Raw genomic sequence first — 27,351 nt, forward strand, 5'->3', positions numbered from 1 at the left:
GATTAGGGCTCATTCAAGTGCTGAAGGCAGACAACTAATCATAGTCTGCTACAGTGAGATCTTGATATGGGGCACAGCAGAGCAAAGCCATGGCATTTTTCTGACATAAAAGAAATGGGTGTTGGGAGAGTTTTCCTATCTGCTGCTCCCAGCTTCTTGTGGATATACATGAGGTGTGCATTCCTCCACAGCGTAACATGAAATGATAATCAGCTCTGCTCAGTTGCAACCATGTGTGATTTAATCCCACACAAACTTTGTTCTTGCCTCATATATAACAGTGTAAGAAAAGCCTTCTCCAAGCCTTACAGGGTTGCCTGTTTCTTCCCATCTGAAATCTACCTGCAAGGTAAACCTCCTGATTTCCCCCCTAGCTGTGCTATGTTGTGGACCAGCCTCCTGTGTTTACTGTTGGCGCCTGCTCCAAGAGTCAGCGAGAGCACACTGCTACAGACACTGCGACCTGTACAGCATAGCTGTAACAGCAGCCCAAGTAAATGGGTTATTAAATGTAATCTCTGCTGATAGGAGCCTTGTGGTTTACAGTTTTCCTGTAGATGATGTTCTGTATCTGCATAGTCACCATATTGTGTTAACTTCTGCATCTGGATTTGTTATGGTACAAAGGATCGCTTCAAAGCTGCTGTATATAGGAGTATACTGGCAGGTTTCTTCTGCTGCATGTGGGAAGTGCTTGCCTCTGGCCTGAATATTTGCTTTCTAAGCTGTGTTTCAAATATGGTTTGGATTACAAGGGAATGATCCTGTCAATACTAAGGTCAATAGATTCATGCAGAGTCTATGGGCTTAACTACACCCCATCTGTGGGACCAGCTCCCTCTGTAATCATGTCTCATCCATTTATGAGCAGGAAGAGAGATGTAGCAGAGTGCGACTCAGGAGAGAAGTAAATATGGAATGAGATAAGAAACTGTCTAATAAAATGTTGGGAGCTGAAATATGTTTTGGGAGCAGAGAGATGGTCAATTTCAGTTTATTATATCTATTTTGGACATATATGAGCACAACAAAACCCTCCGGTGTTTGTTGAATGAAGAAAAGCTGTATTTTTTTTTCCTTTCAAGTTGAATCTGTGCACTGAAATAAAATTGTGCTAGTAGAACCTCATAAAAAGGATATTTATGCCCAGAAGGAAGTGCAGCTGAATTGCATCTATTTAACACTCTCCTTGCCTCCCAACTAGCTTCTCAAATCCAACCATATATATATATGAGACATTCTCTGTGTTGTCCAAAAGTTATTTTTAAGGTCTTAAAGATCAGATGAGAACTTGAAAGAAAGGCATCCTTCCATACCCTGTAACACTCCTGATTTGAGTCTGCTTTGCTGTGTGGTTTATATTCCCAGAAGAATCCTGTCAGGTTTATGGAACGTTGGTTTACTCACTTGACCCTACTAAACAAACTTCCAAGCATTCAGAGAGTTAACTCTGTAGGTATTTAAGCTAGGTATTCAAAAGCTGAGAAAATTCATTGAGTGACAGAAACGTCACTCAGAACAAAAGACCAAAGCAAAACAGAGCACTCTGTACCGCACAGCTAACAATAGTAGGCATTTCTAGCTCTTCCAACCACTGCTTGCTTATACTACACAAGACTGAAAGAGTCCTAGAAAAGAAACCCAGCCACCCCAACCAAGAAAGAAAAATATTGTGACCATCTCCAGACCTTTCACAACCTCATGATTTAGACCGTGTTCTCAGGTACTCTTCCCTTGTCCCCTAGGTTTGTTTCAGCATGTCATACAGCAAGGTCCTGCTTGCTGGGCCATGAACTCACACAGCACAGTCTATGGGGAGTGCCAACAGGCGCAGGGACATGTTTCTGTGTGCTGTATGATTGAAAGCCCTCAGAAGATGCTTTGCAAATGATGGCATCATCAGAGCAAGGGCTGAAAGGCAGAAGGAAATAAGTGAGCTCAGCTGTGGAACTGTGTAAATTTGTGCAACACAGAGGAAACGTCGGTAAGATGTGAAGGTGGCATCCAAACATATAGAAGGACATGTTTAGAGCCCTGGAAATGGTCAGGCTGCTCCGTGTTTTGTAGGAGTGATTATTTTGTGGTTAGTGGGTGATGAAACAAAATAACTCTGCTGGACTCCTTCAGTGCCTTGTGTGTTTTACATCTCCAGTTAGTATGGGATAAGGCCCATACCCATATGTGTTCAGGCCAGTTCTGTTTATTGGGGCAGTAATACATGTCATTGTTTGGTGACTCCAAAATGTTGTTAGCTGTATCTGCTTCTCCAGGACTGCATGGCCAAGCCTATGTGTATCTTATTTTGTCTTTCAGAAAATGCAACTTGTACAGGAAGAGTTACACTTAAAAATGCAAAACTACATTAAAGGGCTCCTAGAAATCAGTTTCTGTTGGCTGTCTATATTACGGTTGGGAACCTTTGTGCCCAAACAACTGTCACACCCTTAGTTTTAGAAAAAAAACACAACTAAACATGTATCTGGGAAACTGGAACAACATGAGAGCAACCCATGGAGTTGGAGCTGGAGTTTGGTGAGATGAGAGCCAGGAACTGAAGTGAATGATAGTCAGAGTAGCTTAAATGTGTAGGAAATAGGAATGCAGCTTGTGCCGGAGTTTACACAGGACATGTTTTTTTGAACTGAATAAAGACTGTGGATAATATGAAGAATTCCAGGTAACTGTGCATCATGAGGAAACAAGCAAAAAACACTTCAGAGTGAAAGTGTCCCAGCTTTCCCTTTCCTCCATCCAGAGCGAGTTAGCTTCTGATTAAGATGAAATGAGCAATCCTGCTGAAACGAAGACACTCTATGATGTTAAGTGATGTGTTCTGGGTAATGTCCAGATAAGATTAGGGTTTTGCAGACAGAAGTCTCACCCATAAAAAGCTGCGAGGCTTCTTTTACGATCACTGAAAGTTATTTCAATCACTATCAAGCATGATGGGATCTACTGCAGCTATAGAGTTTGGCCACAGTGTGAAGCATTTTGCAGATACTTAGCAAAGACTGAGTAACAGTCTAAGTGATTGCTTTTGTCCCCCAGCAGATCCTCAATCTCCCCCCAGCTGGGAGTTTCTCATTACATGCATTTCTGGAAAAGCTGTGGAGAGCAGAATGGAACTTCTTTTACACACAGAACTGCACAGGACTCTTTTGAATTCATGTTTCCATTTTGTTTGCTCAAGCAGGTTAAAATCATTGTGGATAGACAAGGGACACGTTCTGCTTTAAAAGCCAGTTGTGAATAAGGAAGAGCTTTAGCATTCTGTATGAAAACAATTTTACTTGGGGGGGTTAAGGGCAATGAAGGGGTGGTGGAAACCCATTGTTACTGGATGAGACTGTGTTGCCCTTCTAAAAACAGTCTGCACCCTTAACCCAGCTCCAGGTATTTCGCAGGAGCTGCCTGGGTGCCCTTTACTCAGTCCTTGACTTGGAGTCAAGAGCTGGATGCACGTGGGCCTGGTCAGCAGGTCATATCTTATGGTCTTGGGCTGGGGCAAAGGCTCACCAGGTGACCTGCCAAGGTCCCCTCCAGCTCCATCCCATCTGTGATGCAAAGCCACAGTTAGGTCTCTTGGCCAGGTATAATGGAAATTAAAGAAGTCTGTGGTATCTTTTCTGAGCCTGGAGCACTGTTAGCACTTTCCAATCAAAGCCTTTTCAAGACTGTGGAGACTGATTAACTTGTGGGAGTGTGTTTGTTTACTTCGTGCAATGGCTGTCATCTCAGGAAACAAAGGGAATTCCTGCTTTAAATGTGGGTCTGCACTGGTTAGAAACTGTGGTTTACAATAAATGTGTATGTTGGCGTGTTTCTCTGCCCCTCTCAGTGAAAAATCATCCTGTTATTTATATTTATGAATATGAGTGTAGGGTGATCTTAATCTAAATAAAAAGTGGCAATGGTTAAATTTGCCCTATGAAACCCGCATAGAAGAAATTGGTTGTTCTTTAAAAACAACGCTAAAAGAAAGACATTGTGACTGGAGCATGTCCAGAGAAGAGCAGTGAAGCTGTGAAGGATCTGGAGCACAAGTCTTATGAGGAGCATCTGAGGGAACTGGGATTGTTCAGTCTAGAGAAGAGGAGGTTCAGGGGAGACCTTATTGCTCTCTACAACAACCTGAAAGGAGGTTGTGGGGGTCCATCTCTTCACACAGGTAACAGTGATAAAAGAGGTTTCCTGTCCAGGAAAGCAGTGGAATCACCATTTCCAGAGGTGCTCAAGAAAAGCATAGATGTGGCATTTAGGGACATGGTTAGTGGGCATGATGGGAATGGGTTGACAGTTAGACTAGATGATCTTAGTGCTCTTTCCCAGCCTTTATGATTCTATGATTCTATGACTCCTTGCTCCTTTGTTTCATGTGGTGGGAGTCCAGGGAGCATTTGGCTGCCTGGCACAGTGCCGGCTCTGTGCTCAGGGTTCTGACCACAAGGCTATTGGCTCTGGAACTGTACAGCCGGCATTTCTATTATGGCACCCTGAGGGATATTATCTGTATTGGTACAGAGTGGGAAAAAAAGCTCCAACTGTTTTCTCCCAAACACAGCCTCTCAGACCTCCAGATTCTATGGGACTGGTGTGTAGCTTCATCTTCTGGTATCAATTATAGCAAATACAGACTTTGGTCTTCATGATACAAGGACATACATAACCCTCATACTGCAAGGAGCCCAGAAGTACACGAGCTGTAAGTACCTCTGGATGGTCTGTGTCACACAGGCTGGTTGGGAAAAGCTCTGTTTTCACAGGTAGGTACACGGCCCCTGCACTCGCACATGTATGGCCCTGATCCAGCCTAACCACGGGGACACTTCACATGCAACACTCTACCTAAATGCAGCACGGCACAGGGCGAAAGAGTATCTTATCATGGTGAAGTAGAAAGGTTTTATGTGAAGTGCTGTGTTAGAGTAGCAGTGCTGCCGCAGTTACATTTCAGTACGCTGACTGTAATTCATTGTTGTTATTCTGGTATTTTTAGCTAAAAAATGTGTCTGCTTTTCATTTTGCGTGTCTCGCTGCATTACTGGCTGACAAGAGCTCTATGCTTTGTTTCTGTGTACTTTATTAAGATAACACAGAGTAGACACGAGCTTCCTGCATTTGTTTTATCCCAGGTGAGATTCCAAACAACTGCAGGATTACTTCTTGTCCTGGTCCTGCAGAGATGTGTGAGAGAAGATGAGAAACACTCAGGCACAGCTCCACAGACTGCACGTATGTCTGCAATGCACTCACACAGAGATACACAGATGAGTTCTCCTTGGTTTTTAACATTGCAGTATCATCATTTCTGGTGGTGGCTGAGCTACGAGTTACATTTCTTGGCAGATGTCTTTTGGTGCTTCTCCCCCAAGTGTTGATAACGTTTATTAAAAAACAACAAGGAGAAGACTGGACAGAAATGATCAGCGAAGCTTCTGTTTGCCAATCTTACATTCTTCATTAGAATGACACTTTCTAACAGTCCTTTCAGTTGTTCTTCAAAAGCAGCAACATTTTCTCATTAGGTTGTCGCTACTTTGTCTCCTTGGCATTTTTTCAGGGCTGTTCTCCAGTGCCAGGGTGGTTTTTTGTTTGCTTTGGTTTCATTCCTGGGGTTTTTGTTTGCTATGGCCATGTTTCTTTGTTGGTAAGAGGTCTTCAGTGATGTATGCAATCCATCTCCCATCAGCTTTGCCAGTCTCAGGAAGACCCTTGGGGACTTCTGCAGTGATGTGAAATGTTGCCTGTTCCCATGACAAGACCTGCATTTGGACAAACTACACCTAACACACCTGAACTACACCTGGATCTTTCTGTGTCACAGGCCGATCTTGAATGTGAGGAGAGTGCTGTAGAACTTACCTCAGTCTTCAAGAATGTCTCCATGCTGAAACAGGCCCAAGTAAGAGCACCATTCTCTCAGGAGAATTATGAAGGTTTGACTTTTAATTGCTCTGATTGGTATTGCCTGACTAAGTCATGAGATCTGGCCCTTTAATGTGGCTATGGATAACAGCGGGTGTCTGTGTGGCCTGACTGTTCCATAGGCTGTCTGCCTGTGTCCTCTTCCATGAAGAAAGGCATCTGAGTGAGTGATCAGATGTGGTTATTTTTTTGGCCTTTAAATGGTCAGAACTCTCCCCAAACCATCTGTAGGAAAGAAGCTGACCAACAGCTGCTTTCCAGGACTTACCAGAGTGATGGCATCACACTGTGGACTTATCCTATCAGATTTCTGGCCTTCTCAGGAACCAGTGGTCCCAGACACAGCCAGAGGAGACACTGAAGGTATTCTCAGCAGTGATATCTCTTGCAGTCCCTCTGGCACAACACCACAGCTGCATGGATTACAGAAAGCCTCAAAAGCCCTTCTAAGGGTTTGACCTTTCTGTCTTTCCCCCTAAGATGCTATTGAGAGTTGTTCAGGAACAACAACACTGTGTGCAGGGACACAATTCTCTGTTGGTTCAATTGACATAAAGAAGCACGGGGAAATAACTCTGGTTTTGAACAGCAGGACACCACTTCTTCTCAGCTAAAGCCCTTCTCACATCTGTTAAACCTTTTATTTCCTGTGATGAATCACAGTCACAAAGGACAGAGATGCCACTTTTAGTCCCAGTTTGTAATGGGAAGGACTTGGAAAGAGGTGAGCAGAATCCTTCCTCAGTCCTCTGTACTGAGGTAAATACTGATGATTCACACGGTGAAGTCAAGGCTTCTCCTATGAAGGCAGAAGATGTTAGGCCTTGCAGCAGGAAAAGAGGCGATAGCTGCTTTCCTGTGGTTGTTAGGTTTCGTATTCTTTGGGTTTTGTGAATGTATTCAAAAGGAAGTAGAAAAAACTATCTCTAAGGAAGCCAAGATCTTCCTTCCTGTTGGGAAAAGAGTCAGCGAGAATGATGAATTCCTTGCCAAGTGAGTCATTTATTCACTTAAGAGACTTCAAAGCTTAAAATACTGCTTTTTGGAGCATGGAGCTTCAATATGAATGTGTGTGGGCTTGTAATGGATGACACTGATCTTCCCTTTATGGGACATGATGTATAGAAAGATGGCAGGGAAGTGGTTTTGAGCGCAATGCTGCAATATTGCACCTTCCCAGAACAGGTTTAACAAATACCCTTTTATTGTGTTGCCCTCTGACAGGAATGAGAAGCAAATGCTTGGGACTGCTCAGTGCTTCAAGTGTTACTTGTCAAGTAGTCTACAGGCTAAGTAAATATTTATAGGATAAATAAAGTAAACTTCAGGTTTAGTTTGACAGTAGTCCATTTTCTTGGAACGTGACTGCAAATTATGTGACTACAAGTAAGAGTACAGCATAGGATTTATTAAGGAACAGGTAAAGCAGCAGCGTTTACATGGTGCTGTGTTAAAGCTTAAGTCCTCCAGTGTCTCTCTCCTTTTCCCCTAGCTCCTGCATTCCTTTGAGAAGCTGCTGTGATAGACCTCTGGTGGTTTGTGGTCTTGTGAGAGCTGAATGCATTTGTTCGGCTGCTTTCAACTCGCACACTTATAGGGAATTCATTGTATATTAATGCTGGACAAACTTCAGGGCATAAACTGAGACAAAAATGGCATTATTTTCTCTTTCCTGGGTATTTGATAGCATGATAATATGCTGATCCTGCCTAGGGGAGAGTCTAGAGAAAAGGCTCTGGTGAGACCTTACAGCGGCCCTTCAGTACCTAAAGGGCCTATGGGACAGCTGGAGACTCTTTGTCAGAGAGCATGGTGATAGGACAAGGGGGAGCGGTTTTTAACTAAGAGTAGATTTAAGTAAGATGTTAGGAGGGAATTCTTTCTTCAGAGGGCAATGAGGCACTGGTACAGCTTCCTAGAGGAGGAGGTGCTCAAGGCCAGGTTGGATGGGGCCCTGGGCAGCCTGAGCTGGGGGGGTAACCCTGCCCACAGCGAGGGTTGGGGCTGGGTGGGCTGTGAGGTCCCTTCCAAACCAAACCATTCTGTGATTCTATGATTATCATCAGACAGGGTTTTCTAACAGCTGACTTGTCCCAAACATTTCACATCAAGTTCTTAAATACCTAAAAATTGGATATTGTGATTTATTAGACTATCTTTGGTCTTTGCACTAATTCCTTTTGAAGGCTCTTGACAATCTTTAAGCCTTAGCTTAGGAAAGTGGTCTTTGAGGTACATGGTCACAAAGCAAAGATCCCACACGCACTGTGGGTCCCATTTTGTGGAGTAAAACCCAGCTACAAATCACACATACATGCTGTTAAAGCTCAGAAACCCCACTGCGTCTTTGAGACACTGGTGCTGTGATGCCCAGGCCAGCAGAGAAGCTCTTGGCTTGCCACAGGGGTTCCAAAAGCTCATCAATGGGGGAAAATAAAAGTGAACAATTCCGTCACCCAACCCCAGCTCTTAAGCACGGAATACAAAACAGCCAGGAAAGAATAAGGAACAACACGCACAGAATTCTCTAATATCAAAATATAGCAATTTATTCAAGACACTGAATATGATCTGTTGATTCTCTCCTTAAAACAAATGAGCTACAATACACAAGGTGAATTTGAAGAAAGTGTGGGTGGGGGAGAAACAAAATAAGGGTTGATGTTGTTTCAACAGAACCTGGGAAATGCTGAAATGAGAACCAAGTCTGGCTGCAAGTCTGACACAGACAATAAAAACTGCAGAAGCCAGAATTCAGGATTTCAGTGAGTGGCTGAAAGAACATTTCTGCAATTGACGAAGAACCACATCTTTTAAAAAGGCAGAAGGAGGAAAAAAAAGGAGGAAAAATTAAGGAGGGAAAAAGAAAAAAGAAACCCAAAAACAAAGCAGACCCTTACATTTGACAAAGTGCACTTCACTTGGCTCTAAAATTAGCTATTTTTTTCTCATTTTTTTCTTTTTAAACAAATTAAAAGGAAATTTCTAAGATGTAGCATGGGGTTAATGTGTGTATAACCCTGTAAGTCAGGCCCGTTAGTGCCCCATAAGGGACCCAGTGTTTTCTACATAAAAGATCCAGTATCCTTCTAGCCCACAGAGCGGAGAGGTTTTTCACAAATAAATTGTTTTTTTCCACTTCAAGGCCAGTTCCAGACAGCCAGCAATGACAGAAATCCAGGGAGCTCCTTGATGGTTCCACAGTCCTGTTCGGTCACTTCGGTGGATTTTGTATTTTCTTAATTCTCTCTCGCTACAGCAACTATGTAAACTATTGTTTAACAAAATCCAAAAATACTGTACGAGAACATTGCTCAAGTCTGCTGTTTCACGCTATTCTGTCCCAGGGGCAGTCGCAAAATGGCAGTGTTAGCCTAAGGATGTCCCTGCAGCAACAGAGGAAAGTGAGAGCTGCCACGAGGGCAGTCCTGAAGGCTTAGGTTTAGATTTTGCCTTGAACTGAAGGCTGGAGAAGCCTTCCCACTGCCTGTGTCCCAGAGACACCAGCCTGCTGGGACAGGATTATCCTTCACAACTACGTCTTTAGCCCTCCTTAGTCTCAACACTCATTTCATCTGAAAAAGACTGACTGCATTATCTCAGAGGATCTTCCCAGTCTTTCGGGAAGGGAAGAAAGTTTTGTTAGCTGGTCCGACATGGTGCTTGCCAATCTGATGGTTTCTCCAGAGAATTCCCAGAAGAGCAGCCTCCCTCACAAGGAGGCTTTGCAGACCTACTCATATCAGAATTTTGTTTCTCTTGGCTTCTTAACTCCCCGCAGACTGGCAGAGGAAAGACGCCATTCTCACCAGCACTTTGCAAAAAGGAAAAAGAAACAAGAAGCTCACGCTGTTGACACTGCTGAGGTATCTACAGTATCTACAGTACCTATTTCTGGAACAAGTACAGAACTCAGGCTGCGCAAGGAGGCAGCCAAGTGGCACAGCCAAACTCAGATTGAGAAAGCCCATGTCTTTGAATCCCGAGGCCTGGCTGAATTCAAGCACTGCACAAGGGCAATGAGAGCCAGCCCAGGGCCCCATCCACTCTGCCCTCAGCTGCCTGCAGACAGGTGTGATATTCTCAGAAATGCCACCCAAAAGCAGCTCAGGAAGTTAACCATGAACACGCAATGATTCTTCTCCAAGCATCAACACAACCGTGCTTTAGAAAACCACTTAAAGCCTTCATATTCAAATTCAAGTCTCTCTTCTAATAAGTACTCTTTTCTAAATAGTGAATTAGCAGTAGGAGCATGTAAGTTGCCATAAAGCAGTGCGAAGCTGTCACGTCATCAGCTACGGCCACGCTCTTGGAACAGGAATCTACAAACTACACAGGGACAAATTTGACACTGAAGATAATCCTCAGTACCATCCAGTGCCCTGTTCTCTGATGGAATTGATAAGCAAGCCTCATCATAATTAATAATCAAAATGCCGTACAGCTGCTTTCCCCTCAGACTAATTAGCACTTTTTGCAGGTGCTTATTTTCTCCTTTCCAAATACGTATCTTTAAGAAAAGCACCTGCAGCTGGAAGCAGCTGGTTCCAGGGAAAGGACTCCGATACTGTAAAGATTTAAGTATAAAGAGAGGAAAATACGAGAGAAAGAAAGGAAATACAAATTCCGCGATGCTGTGATGCCCAGTGGATCCTGCACCACCAGTTCAGTATCAAAGCTCTGGTTTGAGTTTTGCTCAGATCAAATCATCACTTCAGCAGCTGTGGTCAAATCAAAGGACAGATTCTGCATTGCAGAAATAGCAACTTCGGGTGGGAATGTGCTGTGTGATTTTCAGGGGGTTCTCAGTTTCCTTTTATCTGTCCTACAAACCCTTACCTCGCCCGCAGGCTAGGGAGGATAGCAGCTCAATTCAGGCAGTTCTGAAGGTCTGTCTGAATAACACAGCCTCCACCCCAAGGCTGCCTCAGCATTTAAACTGCTTCCAGTAAGCTCTGCCTTTGGCTTTCCTGTACCTTCTCTGCATCCATCATTTGCTCCTACAGTAAATAAATCTTTATCTGCAGATGTCTAGCTGGCAGTAAGGAAATCACGTCCAAACTGGGTAGGTGGTACTTCGGATGTCTTTATTGTCGTTCTGATCATTTTGCCCACTATAACTTTATTGTGATATATATGCTAAGAAGTAGTTTATATATTATCACATCCTCACAAAATTGAGAGTTCTATGTTGTCTTCTGAGCATCACTCAAAGCTAAACCTGTCTGGACAGACAGCGACCCTCCATCTGCAGACCTAGAGCTTTTCTTTTCACTTGGAGAACACACAAGGCAGAGGGTGATGCACTGCCAGATGCACCAGAAGAGCCTGATTTTAGGCATATGCCGACCACAGATGGTCAGGAGTGTGGCAAGAGTCCATTCTTCAACACCGACATCCACAGACAATGTATCTTGGTCAAGTTGGTCCCATTAAGTCACTGACTTACTGGAATAGAAACAGCTGATGGGATGAATACCAAGAATAGTGGAGGACAGCACTGTCCAATGAGGCCACAGGCAGCCAAACATATGGTTGTATGAAATCTGAACTGCCTCTTGAGGAAAGAAGATGGACAATTGTTTTCTCCATGTTACTGAGGATAAACAAAAACACGTACTGATGAAACCGAATGTTCTATTCCTGTTCTCAAACCTACAAATTCCTTTTAATAAGTGTAAATCATTGAACAGCCACAAAAAGTGGAAAGAGACTTATAAATCTCCGGCTGCTGGAAGAGGTCTCTTAGTAAATGACTGGCATTATGTTATCAGATGGCGTTTGGCCTTACAGCACTTTCTGAGGGAGAAGACAAAAAGGATACTGCACCTTTCATGTTCCTCGGATTCTGTCATTCTTTTTCCTTGAATTACACAACTGGTTTATATTTGGTGGCCATTTTCAGCTTTTAAAACTGTGTTCAACATAAAAAATATTATTAATATTATTATTTTTCCAAAAATACACTGGGTTCTTTCTGTTAAAAGACATCCCCAGCACTGCATTCTTATATAAAGCACTTATTACACAATTTGCTGAAAGTGCCCTTGAGACGCTAAGATCTGAAGCATGGAGGATTCTTTTTCTTTTAAACGGAGAGAAAGAAAGGAAAAGAAACAGAGAAGAGAGGAGAAGCAGTCTGTCAAAAATTTTCATTGTCATGTCCACCTGGCTACATCTACTATGGGCATACAGGGGAAAAAGAAACAAGAAATGGGCAAGAAGAAAAAGGAGAAAAGAAAGGAAGGAGAAGTTGGGAGCGGAAGGGAGAAATAAAAGGAAAACAACAAAAGTTCATCCTAAGCCTGGGATCCTCCAGGCTGTAATATTCCAGCTGATAGAAAAACCACTGAACAAAAAAAAGTAGTCTAGAAAATAGAAAGTGTTGTGATTACAAAGTCGAGCATTTCATCAGTACAAACTGGTCTTTGAACGTCCTTTGGGAGAGCAACTGTAGTGTCCAAATTGGAAGGAAAAAAATACAACACCGCATGGAGGAGGATTTTTTTTTTTTTTCCCTTTTGGTTTATCACAGCATTTTTCTTTTTTTTTTTCTTTTTTTTATTAATTTTTTTTTTTTTTTTTGGCACAGCTTTTTTTTTTTTTCTTTTCTTTTTTTTTTTTTTTCCCAGCCATCAGAGCAAGTTCTCAGACGCAAACCAAACAGTGCAATGCCTATAGCTGGTGGCTTCATGCTTCCAAGGCTGAACATTCCAGGTGGAAACCATTCCCTCCCCCTCTGAAGTGACTGTGTTTTTACTCCTTGATGAAGGTTACGGACAAAATATTAGACACCTGTGGCCAGGGAGAGTTGGTTTCACAGTACACTCTAACTTTGTTCAAGTTCGTACAGTTCTGGAGCTGTTAAGAATAGTTTTGAAGAGTGCTTCTCCCCACATTCACTGCTGGTCCATTTGAAATTTCTTCTAAAACTTCACTTTTACTTCCGCAGATCTAGAACACAAACCTAGAGAAAAAACACTCAGGATTAAGGAACATTTTTGAAAGTTATTTGGAATTCCTACTTATATACGGCCCAGTAACAGGTTGATCAGCCAGCTGTGTGCTATACTCCCAGGCTTCAAATCAGTCTGTCTCAAGTACCTGTTTACATGCACACAAGCAAGGGATAAAACAGAAGTGGAAAACACATACACTGAAGACTCAGCTGGGACTGCGCTGAATAACAAACAAGCATTTTGATGACATGTCCCCTGCAGAACTATAGGCTCTATTTAGTTGCTTAAACCCTTCAGTTTTTGAAGTAGACCCAAAATATATGCACAGGCTGGTCAGGCATGACACAGGACATGGAACAGACAAGCGCCCATTTGGAGCAGCTATTGGAAGCAGGCATGGCTCCAGTTCAAATGATACAACTCAAGTAACTGAATCGTGTTCTCTGTGTGCCCTTCATTAAAAACAGTGGAAAAATACTGCTCTACAGTATAGCGGTTAAACATTCGCAACACAGACTAACAGCAAATACCCTGAAACAGAAAAGCAAAAGATCACCATTTCATTCGGTTGGTATGGTAGAGCATGGTTATGCATCCATGTGTCCTTACACAGCAGCGCATCAACTGTATAAACTGAACATATTCTTAACATAACCACAAAAATACTCAAAAAAACTAACAATAAAAAACAACTATCCACTGTAAACACTCCGAATAACATCAGTTTTTTCAAGCCAACAATAGCTCTTCCTTTCAGCATGGGCCAAGGAAAACTCTGCACTGGGACAGTCAATGCGTATGCAAAAACTGCAAAACTAAACTGCGGATATACAACTATTTAAAGGTACATTCTTCTTGTGGGGTAAAAATTAAGAAAAAAGCCCCAAATCAACTTTCAGAGTTGACTGGCATGTGAACTCAATCCATCTACAAACACCTCGACAATTTAAATAACAATAATCGTAGTACACACCACCACACCGCCATTCTTATCAAGTCTGTATTGATAAAAAATCTAAATTCCCATCCTTTGGACAATTACTCTCAACGCCCAACATTCGCACTAAGCAACACGCTCTCGACTCATTTTCAACAAACATATACACCTTCCTAGTTACTACAGCAACTTTCAAGCAGGAGCACAAGTTCTATCTATACTCACAAACAGAAGACTAAACCTTCAGATTCCAATGTCTCGGAGCTTGTTTTACACACATTGACGCCCAACTATCACAGAAACGGACAAGCAATGAGTGAGACACCGATACGTCTCTTTAACAACTTGACACGAACTCATCTCCATGCAGAGTCAAAACGTTTCGCACCCAACAATTAAATCACAATGTGTAACGGATCTCTACCGATCCATCTGAATGACCGCTATGCCCTCTCCAATTTGTACCTCAACATCACTAGACACACTTACGCAGCAGACTTACCAAAAAGATGCCTCGGTCTGCCATCGTAGCTATCCGTAAAATAGAGTCTCCACTCTAAACCAAAGCAAGAAGAGCAATAAGCAAACGTATCAAAACACAGAAAACGTCATCCTTCCTTTTTCTCTTTGTGCGCACACAACCATTACAGAGAAAAGACACATGCGTGGTAGTGGCTGGGCAGCTATCATACAATATAGACCCTGACTGAATAAAGTAAACCCAGCTCACATACTATATGTACACGACAAACCTGCATGAATCAGTAATAAGAAACTAGGACTTTGATAGCTGAAGACAAACGAGCTCGGTAGACAGCAATACACATAACGACATACTATAAACCCACACCACTCTGACTTCATTGAGTCCAGCATTCTCTCAACTGCCAGCCAACGCATCGCAAGGACCTCGTCGCGCAAGATTAAAGGCTGAGGAAATAACTTCACCTCCTCAAACCGTTTTACTAATACTAAGCTTAATTCACGCTCGCCTCTTAACGAGCAATACTATATTCAAACACAAAAAAACTCACATCGCCGAATACTGCTATAGAAATGTATGGCACCCGTGATAGACCAATAAGATACATGAGCAAGCAAGACCAACTCGAGATCCATATGCACCCAACGACAGTATCATCAAACACTAGTAACGGCAATATACATCTCCTTGCGTAGAACCAAGTAACAGAACTTCCACAGTTTCTAAGCATATACAGATCACCAAACAGTTAAGGAAGAGAGCTGTGTGGACATGAATGCCAAACCCAGCAATTTTAGCTTGCTTCCAGTACACAAGGGGACAGAACACACTCTTGGCTTCTAGGAAGAAAAAACTCCAAATCCTCCACTTTTCTCTGGAGTATCTCCAATCCTTAGTCTGTATTCCCCTTGTAGCCCTCATCTCATCACCACAAAGGATAAGCCAGGTGCATCAGATTCACAACTGAACTCACCTTGTTACTAAATACCACTATCACTTATTTCTAGTGACACAACTGTTATACTGGGATTTCTATCAGCCAGTACAATCAGGCTAATCCTATCATTGCAGAAGCATATATATTTTCCATTTAAACTTTTGCTATTAACGTGTCACCCAAAACAGATGTGCTTCAAATGAATCAAATAACAGTACCTGAAGTATTCCATATATGGACACATTTGTCAAAGGACCCACTGGCTAGATATTTTCCATCAGGACTGAAAGCTACACTGTACACAGGTTCTTGATGCTTTGTTAATGTATGGATGCAGACACCTCGGTCAACGTCCCACAGCCGAACAGTGGAATCAAATGAAGCACTACAGGAAGCATTCAAACACAAAGCATGTCTTAGTTTGGGTGTTAATCCATTTGTAGTTTGATACTGTAAATGTTTGAAAAGAATACCAAGAGGGTTTTTTTGTTTTTTTTTTTTCTTGCTGAGCAGAAAATGATTTTTCAAACAGAAAAGCAAAACATTTAACACTTGTACATTCTCCATAACAAGGACTGCACCCACAGAACTGAATTCTCACATGTAGACCCCAGCCTAAGGAAGGCCAAGCTCCTCTTAGATTCCACCTGATGTTATCCAGGAAGGTAAAATGCACATTGCCATTAATGGTAACTGTCTAGGGAAATCTTAGAGAAATTTGCCTTAAGATTCTGCAATCTCTAGAATTGTGGATTCTTCTGTTTTGTCTCAGTGCTGTTTGTTGTTGTTGCTATAGATCATCCAAATCCCCAGCTATGGGCCTGGAGAAAGGCAAGGGAAATAACTGGTACTAAAAATTATATTAGAAGAACAGCTCCAAGAAAGCCAAGTTCTTCCATGTTCACTATCAGACTGAGGAGCCAAAATAACATAAAACAACCAGTGCAATTCCTTTCCCGCAAATTGAAAACATCATGAGCTGACTTGATAATCCCATGGTACTAACCCTTAACAAGTGAATACGTTTCCTAAACTCACAGAAGAATTTTGAAACTGATTTTAAGTAGAATTTTGAGGCATTATCCATTAATTAACAACACTTCAAAAACAGTCAGTATCTGCCCAGGTGAATTGCACACCCTTGTTAGAACACACTCTGACTGGCTTAACGGGCTGCCATCTGTTTCATTAAGACATGCACTCGTAACAACCAGATGCTGGATATGAAGGTACAGTGCCACACTTACAATCATTTTATTTTAATGAGATAACCGAAAAGTTAAAATATCCTATGACTCAACTCTTCTTCTTTTACATCTTTCAGATATAATTCATCTGCCTATTGTATCCATCCCCCTGATTAGAAGTGCAGGTACTGTGCACTTTATTCAGCAGATGGCTTATTAGAATTGTAAACAGGAAGACTGACAGCCAAGGTAACACCGGAGTTACATGTCAAACAACGATTCTTCTCCTTTGGCAGGCAATAGAAAGAGATGTATTTTTACCTTGCTAACATGATGTTGGCATTTGGATTATTTGTTCCTGGTCCCGTAGGACTCCATTTGATAGTATAAATCTCTTTGCTGTGAGCTTGAAGGTCATGTACACAGGTATCTTGCTTCATACTCCAAATCTACGTTCAGAGCAATTGTGAAGGGGTAGAAACAGCAACATTAAAAATCTCAGTTGAATTATTCGGTTCTCTCCATGTTATTCTTGTTGTTTGTTTATTTAGTATCCAGACACACACACATACATACAAATATATCTTAATTTGAGTTTATTAAAACAGCTGTTTGACACCTATGATGTCAGAATAGTCCCATGAGGGAAAAGTGCCACACATTTAATAGCACTTAATCGATCAGAAGAACTGAGTAGCTCGCCTATAATGCCACTTGCCAATGCATGTATTTTCATATAGAATCTGAAGTTATTCTTACGTCAGAGAAGTTCAACTTGCAGTTTCAGTCACAGAGCACAACAGCAGTCATCTTACAGAATGAGTAACTCTTTTATAACAGTCTAGAATGTAGCAATTTTCCCAACAGCCAAGTCAGGTTTCCCTTTCCTTCCTAAACCCCATTTGTTTTTTTTTTTTTTTTTGTTTTCCTGGTATTTTTAACAGTATGGACGATGGAAGAAAATCAGTTATGTATGCAGTGCTGCATAGCCAAACAGTTAAATACAAGATAAACAACATACAGTACATACAGCAGTTAACTTAGTAAATCCTTTCTTCAGATAACTGAGGAAAGGACTTGCTTCCAAAGGAAGAATAAAAATTGCCTGAAAGGGATTTGCCATCTCTATCAGTGAAGGAGTGTTAGAGACCTTTGGCCAGGCCAGTGATAGCAAACCACTCACACTTGTGCCAGATTCAGCCAGAAATTTGAACTGGTACCAGCAACCACAGTGACTTTTAAAACACAGTATGGAACTGGGTCATTCTGACCACTGGGTCAGGTTGGATGTCAGGGGAAGTTCTTTACTAGGAGAGTGGTTATGTCCCTGGAACAGGCTTGCCCAGGGAGGTTGTGGATGCCCCCGTCCTTGGAGGTGTTCAAGACCAGGGTTGGACCGGGGCCCTGGGCAACCTGATGCGTAGTAAATGTGTATGTTTGGTGGCCCTGCCAGGCAGGGGGGTTGGAACTACATGATCCTTGAGGTCCCTTCCAACCCGGGTCATTCTGTGATTCTGTGGGTCAGAATGTGTACGTAGAGTAACACTGGTTACTGCAATACTGCTCTATAGTAGAGTAACAGATGAGGTGCTCCCTTTATGTCTCTCCAAGCCCTATTTTCTGTAAATTTCCACTCTCTGAACAGTCTAGAATAGTGTTTCTAGAACCCACAGGGAATGAGACTCCAGAGGCTATGTGGCAAATGGAGCAGAACATTTTACATGGCTACATATTAAGAGAAAATATTCCAAACAGCAGCATTCACCTCTCTCTCATTTATGAGTTTTGCTGCTCTGTTTCCATCCTTACACATAGACTGTGTGCATACAATCAGCAGTGGAAAGCAATATGAGTTTTAATTAAGTCAATTATGTTATAAGAAATGTGTATTAATAGTGCAGTTCTATCTGCAAAACCTTATGTTGCCTGGGATGTTCGCCTTGCTCAGAGAAAACAGTGTATATTAACAGTAATATAGGGCTAGCTCTGCAGTCCAGCAGGAGGGCTTAGTTGTTACAATACAGATCTTCCTGTATAGGCACTGCCTTTATTTAATGCAACTGGGAAGGGTCAATGAGACTGAGAAGAGTTTGGTCTGGAAAAGTTCTATGACAAGAAGTATTTCAGCACACCTAGAGCCTCTCTGTACTAACAGTACTTTGTTGGTACAGTGCTGTGGCCTGGCTGTGCCAGTAGCCTATGTTATCCACAAGACAGAATCTGGATGAATCCCATCTACCTTCAAGTACTTAACAGAGGTAAGTAAATCAGCAGAACAGCTGCCTTAGGTTTCCTATACAAAAAATGGATAAAGAAGTATTTTCAGCGAGTGCTCTGTGACTACTTCTCTATTTTCAATCTTTCACATTGGCTTTAAGGAATCTGAGATAGATGAAACTATTGTTTATGAAGAGTGTTTAGTCATACAGTGTATCATTCTGGAGAAGATTCTGAGAAGATTAAAAAACAGAAATAACTCTAGTCTTTACTTTTTCATCAGCAGGTGTGGAAATTATATTACCTTTAATGTCATATCATCGGAGCAAGATGCTAGTAGCATGCCAGATGGGTCCCACTTGATAGCATTAACCTCATTCTGAAATAAAGAGCGATGTTATTAAGTGAATATTCAGGCTACCCGCATTGTACTGGACACCCAGCAGAGGGCACTCATGGTTTATGTCTCCAACAAGGTGAACTACAAATTACATCTCTTTGCTTTAAGAGGTGAACAAAAGAAGCTCTGCCTCCATAACACACTGTTTAAACATCATTTAAGAATGGTAACCATTTTGCGTCTGTGAAAAACACACACAATCAGTCTTCTGATATGTCTTCTCTCAAACACCTCAACTGCAAGGTTGTAAATAAACCCTCAATCCAGACAGAAAAATAACACCGCATTAACCAATTCTTAAACTGAAGTATTTCTTAGCTTAATATTTTGTACATCTACAACAGAAAATATCGGTGGGGCACAGAGTTTCGTGGACCTCATTATTCTTAGTACTGCTGTTCCACAACAACATGGGCCTCTCTAAAAAGGACTGTATTTCTAGATGAAATTCAGCATTCTGAATATTTCATGCTTTGTTCCAGGTTAGTTTTTACAGCACTTTGCAATTAACTAAACCTAATGTATCCCCCCATGACTACCAGCAAGTTTCTGGTGCTTTTTTGAGGGTCCTACCTATGTGAACATAACAGTGTGAAAGTGCATTTCACAAGAAGACAAAATATTCTTTTTATTATTATTTTTAAGCATAAACTGGCTCAGGGACTCAGTGAAAATAATCCTGGTAAATATGTTAATTTTGCTTTATCCGTTTTACACGCTTCAATTGACATTAAGAGGAACTGTACAAATATTTGAAGGCAAAATCTGGTCCATGTCCATGTGCAAAATGGTGCAATTCATATAATCATAAAACCCACCGTTCTGCAACTAGGAATGTAAAACTTGTCATAAAACAGCAGCCAAATGTCAGTATAACCACCGACTAGCTAAAGGTCTCAGAAAGGGTCACTTTTCCTCTGTGTGGAGATAGCCAGTTCTGGGAGTAAATATCTAAACTACAGCTCCGTATCTGATAGCAGTTTTCTCATGAATGAAAGCTAGAAAAACTAGCCTTTGACAGGCACTATGTACTAAAAAATGAGTTGCAAAATACATCTTAAACAGACATTAGATGAAATTGATTTTAAAACTGAACAACTGGAGGTAAACTCTTCTCTTCTTATTCATTGTTCTCATTTACTGAAGGAAATTACACCAGTGGAAAACAAAATCTTATTTATTGATGTGCCTTCAGTCTGCAGCTCCTGCTACATATAAATAGTCTCATTGTTTAAGCTGCAGGTTTTGCCTCCTACAATGCCTTAGAACAGTTTATCCCTTCTCACAGGCAGTGACTCACTCCCAAAGAATACGGCTTTAGGAAAGCAATGGGATATAACACCGATGGCTCTAGAATGCACCCTGCAAGCACATCAGCTGTCATCATTGTTACATGCGGCTATGACTTAGTCACTAACATATTAGACTTCTTAAACTTACTGTGTGTCCTTGAAAGGTTTTAACGGGACGATCACAGCCAAGTCTGCATACGTGAATGCACATGTCTGTGCTGCAAGAGGCAAAAGTAGTGTTGTTCTGCCAGTCTACATCCAGAGCAGGAGCTGTGAAGTAGAAACAATAGAAGGAATGTCAGGGAACAGAGCAAAGAAACATTCATCCCAAATCATTTTCCTCTTGTCACCCATGTGGATCAAAGGAACTAAAACCTTGCTGCAGGCCTATCACGTGCAACTAGTTTCAGGCATGACAGACATTGTCTGAAGGGCACTGTTTTCTGTTTTACAGTGGCTGATCTAGATGCTTTGTGCAGGACCTACATGTGAGAATCTTTCGGATAAAAGAGGGCAAAACTGTCCTGCTCCTGTACCACTTATTGCTCTGTAAGCCAGTCTGACTGAACTGCTGGAAAAAAAACTAATTTTGAAGAAAGAGGATGATTTCAGCAGGGTTAGAGTTTGATCAGGTCCTGTGAACCTCAGATACAACATACAAGAGGGAGAAGAAGCATGTGGCCTTCTTCCTTTATACTCTGTATATTGGTTATGTTTGCAATGATCAGTGCAAACCTGTTGTTCTGTGCAGACACAAGTGGATCCTACGCTCAGTTCAATTTGGCTGTATTTACCGATTTTAAGTACATTTAAGATCGGTACATCGATGAAATCACAGGGTGAGTTTCTGTAGAGGGTTTGGCATTAATGGAGATAGATTTGGTTATTTTTTTTTTCTTTTTAAATTCAAGAAGGAGTTTAGCCGCCCTCCAGAGGATGATACGGGACTTGCCAAAACACAGTAATCTTCATTTTCTGCATGCTAGTGAAAAGTAAATGTCTCAGAACAAGATTGGTGTTTAGAAAGCAAAGTTGAATCTCTCTCTAGCAGCAGTATAACGTAAATTTATTGTAAAAATGAAAGTAAGAAAAGCCTTAATGCAAGGATGCTTAGAGAAATACTTGTATAAAACAGAGGCAAAAAGATCCCTGTTCTGCCAAGCCTATTCTATTCAAATACGTTTATCCTGGTCTAATTTTCATGAACTGCAAAATGAGACTGAACATCACCTGATCACCTGATAGCTCTTTATATGAGAACCGAGGGTAGGAATTGTTTCAAATATGAGGATTTATTAAGGATAGCAAAGAAAATTCTTAAGAAAGCTCTGTGTCAGGTAAGGAATCCCTGCTTCACAAAACTGAAAAGGAAACCTGTGTGAGAAAGGCAGATTGCTTGGAGACTCCTGATGAATGGGAATGAGCACCAGGAAACTGTGGAAGATTCTGTTTCTCTAACTGCCTAACAGGCAGTCTTTTATTTCTTTATTTTTAAGCTGCCAGCTTTGTATTACTGTTCCAGAGCAAACAAAAGCTCTGTCTTCATTAACAGCTATGTACCTTCAGGGCTAATATCTAGTACGACACATGAGCTGAAAAGTAATTTTCTGAAAGCCACTGGCACCTAAAGCAATGGATTTGCATTACTGTATAATTTGAATTATGGAGCGCTGATAATTAATACAGATTCATTTATTAGTGTGGTTAATCATATGTTTACTGGATAAGTAACTACATGAAACTGACTAGAAAAAAAAGAATCCAAAATAGATTTTGATGCAAGTAATTGAATTGCCAAAGTGCCTTCAGAACCACAGGACACTGGTCAATTGATTAAAAACACTTAGAATGTCACCTAGTAAAAGCAGCAACAAGCCCTTAAGAAACACAGCTATAATAAACGCCAAGAACAAATGTATTACAATAATTATCAGTTAATTCAGGCCTCTTATATTAAATTTCACTGTGTTTTTGAAGGAGAAGCTCAAACATGGAGTTAATTGTTCTTAATGAGTCATTCAGAGCACTTAATGGTCTAAACTGTGGTGTAACATCAGTGATTGGGGGTTGGAACTACATGATCCTTGAGGTCCCTTCCAACCCAGGTCATTCTGTGATACAGAGCCTTCAAGACTTAGACAAAGTAATCTTAAAGTTATGACAGTTTTGTCTATATGTGTGTAAGCAAGTTGTAAGAGCTGAGTAAAAACTGTGTTGTTCCTAGGCCAGCAGCTTCTAGACTTCAAAAGATGTATGCAAAGAAGAACGACACACAAGTACGTGATTAAGCAACTGCGCTCTGTACAGACCAGACGTTTAAATGCCACCTTTAATCTCTGTATTGATAAGATTCTCAGATTCCAGATACGGTGAGTAATTTCTGTCAGTTTGTTCTAGTGAACAGGTGAAGCAAGAAGGTAAAGATGAGGTCTTGGCTTTAGAATTATCTAGGTACAAAGATTCCTGTTGATTTTAAGGAGCATGCATTTGTCTACATGTTTTTGGCCTACCAGCAATTTGTTCTTTTTTATATCTTTATCAAGACATACTTGAAATAAAAAAATAAACACAGTCACGTCTTATGAAAGACAACACAATTTTCCTTGTATTTCACTGGAACAAATAGTTAAGTTTTCAAGTTACTAACGGGAGAATCACGATGCTTTCCCAGTGCATGTTGCTAAGACAGATACACTTCAGTGAACATGATTCTGAAGAAGGAACCAGGTTCTGAATCCATAACTATTTAGATCAATAGCTAGGGATTACTAAGCCTAAGAATTTCATTACCTACAACACTATACAGTGCAAAATGTGGTTTACTGGAACACTTCTGATTGATAAATAAATGCCACAATGAGAAAACGTGTCAACAGACACTGGCTCCTCCAAACTGACAGTTGAATTAATAAGCTTGGAGACAAGTGACAAAAAAGTAGAGTATGGGTCTGTTGTGTGCATGGACATATTATTTTTGTCTTTCACTGAACAACCATTTCTATTGCAAATAGATGCGAGTATTTTAGAATGAGAACAACTAGAAACTGAATTTAAAACTGTGAAATTAACATCTTAAAATCAGAACTGTATGTTTTTTAATACCATTAAGAACCTTGTGTAAGTCTGCTGCATGAAAAATTGATTAGTTACAGAGAACCATTACAGCATCAGAACCTGTAATGTTTTTGATGGTTTTAATCTCAGTTTGACTATGCCCATAACAAATACTTAAGTGTGACAACTTACCAGGTTTGGATTATGAATTCAATAATCATCTTAAAACTCTGATCTTGTGAATTTATGATTACATCAGTGGTTACTGTTACTCAGGATTACTCAGAATCTATATCTTTTATCTAAATCTTTCTCTTGTCTTCTTGAGAAGGACAAGACCTACAACTGACAGTCCATAGTAAGGTTGGCTGTTGACTTCTGATAGTTAGATAAAGCAAACACAAAAGAACTTCAAGTTAAAATTAGAAGATGAGAAATCCCTGAGGACCTTCATGCTTACAGCAGTGAATGCGAACTGCCGAAAGATCCATATTCGCTTCTCTCTGAAGTCACCATTTTAACCTTGATACTGTTCAAGTATATAGATAATGATGCAATCATTCATCTGAGTAGGCTTGGCTGGCACGTAAATCCTCTTCTGGAGTTCAATTTGACTTTCAAAGCTGATTCTCATAGAAACCCATCCTTCTTAAAAAGGGATAATCCCACAGACCATGATACTCACAATAGTTAAGGCACAAAAACCCTGGTTCAAAATTTGTTTTTTTTCCCTCTGGCAGACAGATTTTTACAAAAGAATAATTTAGACTGACAAAATTAAGATGTGTTTTTTATGTTACTAATGCAAGTTCTGCAAAAATTACCTGAATGGAAAGGAAACTGCTGTTTAGCTTCTCCTGTGTGAGCATCCCAAATTATTGTTGTCTGCATGAGGAAGAAGGGGGAAATAAGGGTTAGTGACCATTCAGCTCAGAGAAAACAAATACAGAGAAGGGTTCTGAGAGCCACTGAAGAGAAACTATAAAATTACTGACTGCAGAGAGAGCCTTGTATGCTGTACAGCTGAATAAACAGAAATCACTTCCAAACACCACGGAGTAATTATATAAGTGTGGATATAGAAGTATCACCCCTATAGAGCAAGTAATGTAACTGCTAAAAACAGCGTATTCTCACTGAATACTGCTGGAGGAGAGTACAACAAATTTTTAATAAGAATTCTGTTACAGCTGTTTCAGTTATCAAGTAAGACTTGCTTTCTCCTAAGATGCAAGTTGAATCTGACTGCAAACCTAAGTGATACTACTTCTAATAATTAAATTATGACATAAAATGTTTAGCCGCGGAGTACCTACTGCTTCCTACTACTGCAGCAGGACAGAATGAAGTGCACTTTGCTTTACTACAGGTTTAAATCATTCTCACAGCACACACAAACAATTTCCCAACTCAAAACTACCATTTAAGCGAACTGTCTGCTTACTGGGAGTACATACTTTGAGAAAATAAATTGGTGACCACAAACCATAGAAAGAATCACCACTGTTATGTGGAACTGCTGCTAGGAGACAAACATAGCTGTATATGGGCCAGTATTAAAAGGAATAAAACAGAATTTTTGCAAATTTCCATTTTCACAACTATGTGAAAATATAGATTCATCTATCCTACAAACTGGAGAGGAGCACTGTCTGTGCATCCCACTGTAACACGGGCCATGCAACTCATCATTTGGAAGTACCATTTTTCTCTCCACAGTTTATGAAGGAAGCCAAAGATGACACACAAATCTAATTCTTCAGAAATCAAAAGTTAGGCAAGATGAATGCTGTGTTTATTTTCCAGTTTCAGTTTTGATAGATTTCTGCTCATCATCAGCAGTCATCTGTTCATTTTAATCTCAAACATGCACTCAGCTGAAACTACCATGTTTTGCTTCATTTTCAATTGAGAACCACTGTATTTTGCATGTTCGTACAGGAAACCACACAAATTTTATCCAAACACTAAAGTTTCTATAATTAGATGAGCTAAAAGCTAAAAACACAGTATGTGTAAGATAACTTCCCTCTTGGAAATAGCTGCAGTTGGTAAAACTCTACAGTGGTGTGGAAGTAGTGGAAGCAATTCTTTCTTTTACAGAAACATTTAAGATGCAGTTTTCAAAAGGAAGCAAATTGAGAGTTTTTTTAAAACAAAGCTCACACAACAACAGACTTCACATATTTATGTGACGTCTCAAAAATGTACTCAATCACTTAAACCCAAGGAAATCCAACACACACTAGAACAAATTAAAGAAACTCCCAAGAACTCCCTACAGCTCCTGAAGCAGAAGAAAATAATCTTACGGAATTGAACAGCACACGCTCACTGAGTCAGCACACTTAGAATTTAAAACTATGTGTTTTTATAACTCACTTTATCGACACCAGCGCTTAAAATATAATTCCCCTTTTTGTTCCACTTCAGGGCAAATATTGGACCTTTATGTTGACCTAAGGTGCTTGCAAGGTTACCTGCAATAAAGAAAAAGCTAACGTTATAATTTGTTTATGAATTAGTCAACTTCCTCTTTATTGCTGCTAACTGTGTAGGACCACTGATTGCTGCTTGACTTACCATCTTCTGTCCATATTCTTGCAAAACCATCGTATGAGCCTGTAGCCAATAGTGTTCCATCACTCTGTTGGGATGTATATAAATGTCAAAGGTCAATATTAGATGAAATCTGTTTCAACCAAAATGTTTTTCCCCCAAATCAGGTTTGTGCAACACAATTTATAGGAAATCTGACTCCACACAGTAAAACGGACAGTATCAGTATTATATAAATTAAAGTACTGCAAATTGAATGAGGAAATAAAACCCTTGAACAATACTCCGAAGAACTGAGATATGCCAACAGATAAAAGTAATTTATTCAAGATGATTAGAAAAAGAAAATGAGATAGAAAAAAAATCATTCATGATTCTTCCAGATAACAAATACTACATCTCAAATATGAGAGCCTAAGAATCATTAACTGATTGTGCATATCCTTACCAAATCCCAGTTAAGTGAATTTCAGGCATCCATACTTAAAAGTAGGATCTAAACAGAAAAGCTACCTACCATTAACACCGTGAATGCTGTCCAACACAATGAAGCTGCTTCCAGGTTGCCTAAAGACTCCCACATGTGCTCAGAGGCACAGTATCATGATGGGCAATCTCAGAATTCTAAACGGAACTTACAGGTTCCAATTGAGAGGAAAAAAGCCTGGTAACTTTAACTAGCAAATTACACGCACTCTGCTGGAAGCTGATCTTCATCTAAGGATAACTCCTGTATGGCAACAAAAGATTTATTGGGCCATAAGGAGAGAAATCAAAAGGAACCTGACTCTGGAACCAGCTGAGCTGGGTAGGTACTGTTAGCAGTGGCAATTAGTCATTAAGCATTTGAGCACCTGGATTAGGAGTGAGATTCACCCTATTTACCTCCAGAAGTTCAGGCATTAGACTAACGGAGTAACCTAGTTTCCCTCTAAAACTAACAGCAGTAACTGCCTCTGGAGTGTAATTCATGAGCTTATTTGCTGTAGACTCTGTCCAGACCTCCATGAAGGCACATGCCTCTTAGCAAGAACCTCTATGACCAGTTTAGGTGGCTAAATACAAGGGAGATTAGCCTTACCTTTGATACCAAAGGACATGATCTCAATATGACCTCTAGAAATAACCTTTCCTCTTATAACATGAATCACATAAAACAGATAAAAACCAATTTAACATAATATTATTTAATAAAACAACATGAAAATTTCACAAAGGAATATGATTAATATTGTAGTTCTAAATAAACTAATAATATTAGTAGTTCTAAATAATGGCAGATGGCATTTCTAGCATCGTGAATAAAAAATTAGGAAAAAGCACAAGCCAATTCTTTAAAACACATGCACAACTCAATCCTCTGTGATCAGTCAGAGCGGTTGTAGATTTAAGTCAAA

The 27,351-nt window shown here is 40.5% G+C and overlaps 1 protein-coding gene across 3 annotated transcripts in view; it reads right to left on the bottom strand.

Moving 5' to 3' along the window:
* Window positions 1-15,434: 15,434 nt before the first annotated feature.
* TBL1X (transducin beta like 1 X-linked) overlaps window positions 15,435-27,351 on the bottom strand; it is a 182,174-nt gene continuing 170,257 nt past the window's right edge. For all 3 annotated transcript variants that reach the window (XM_015886828.2, XM_015886836.2, XM_015886818.2), the window contains 7 exons: window positions 25,979-26,042; window positions 25,778-25,875; window positions 24,220-24,280; window positions 20,490-20,611; window positions 18,954-19,028; window positions 16,754-16,881; window positions 15,435-15,630 (listed from right to left, as the gene is read on the bottom strand). In XM_015886828.2, the coding sequence (XP_015742314.1) occupies window positions 15,450-15,630; window positions 16,754-16,881; window positions 18,954-19,028; window positions 20,490-20,611; window positions 24,220-24,280; window positions 25,778-25,875; window positions 25,979-26,042 (729 nt within the window). In that variant the 3' untranslated portion in view covers window positions 15,435-15,449. The remainder of the gene's footprint in view (window positions 15,631-16,753; window positions 16,882-18,953; window positions 19,029-20,489; window positions 20,612-24,219; window positions 24,281-25,777; window positions 25,876-25,978; window positions 26,043-27,351) is intronic.

Source organism: Coturnix japonica, chromosome 1 (genome assembly GCF_001577835.2).
Source record: "Coturnix japonica isolate 7356 chromosome 1, Coturnix japonica 2.1, whole genome shotgun sequence".
Taxonomy (NCBI): Eukaryota; Metazoa; Chordata; class Aves; order Galliformes; family Phasianidae; genus Coturnix; species Coturnix japonica.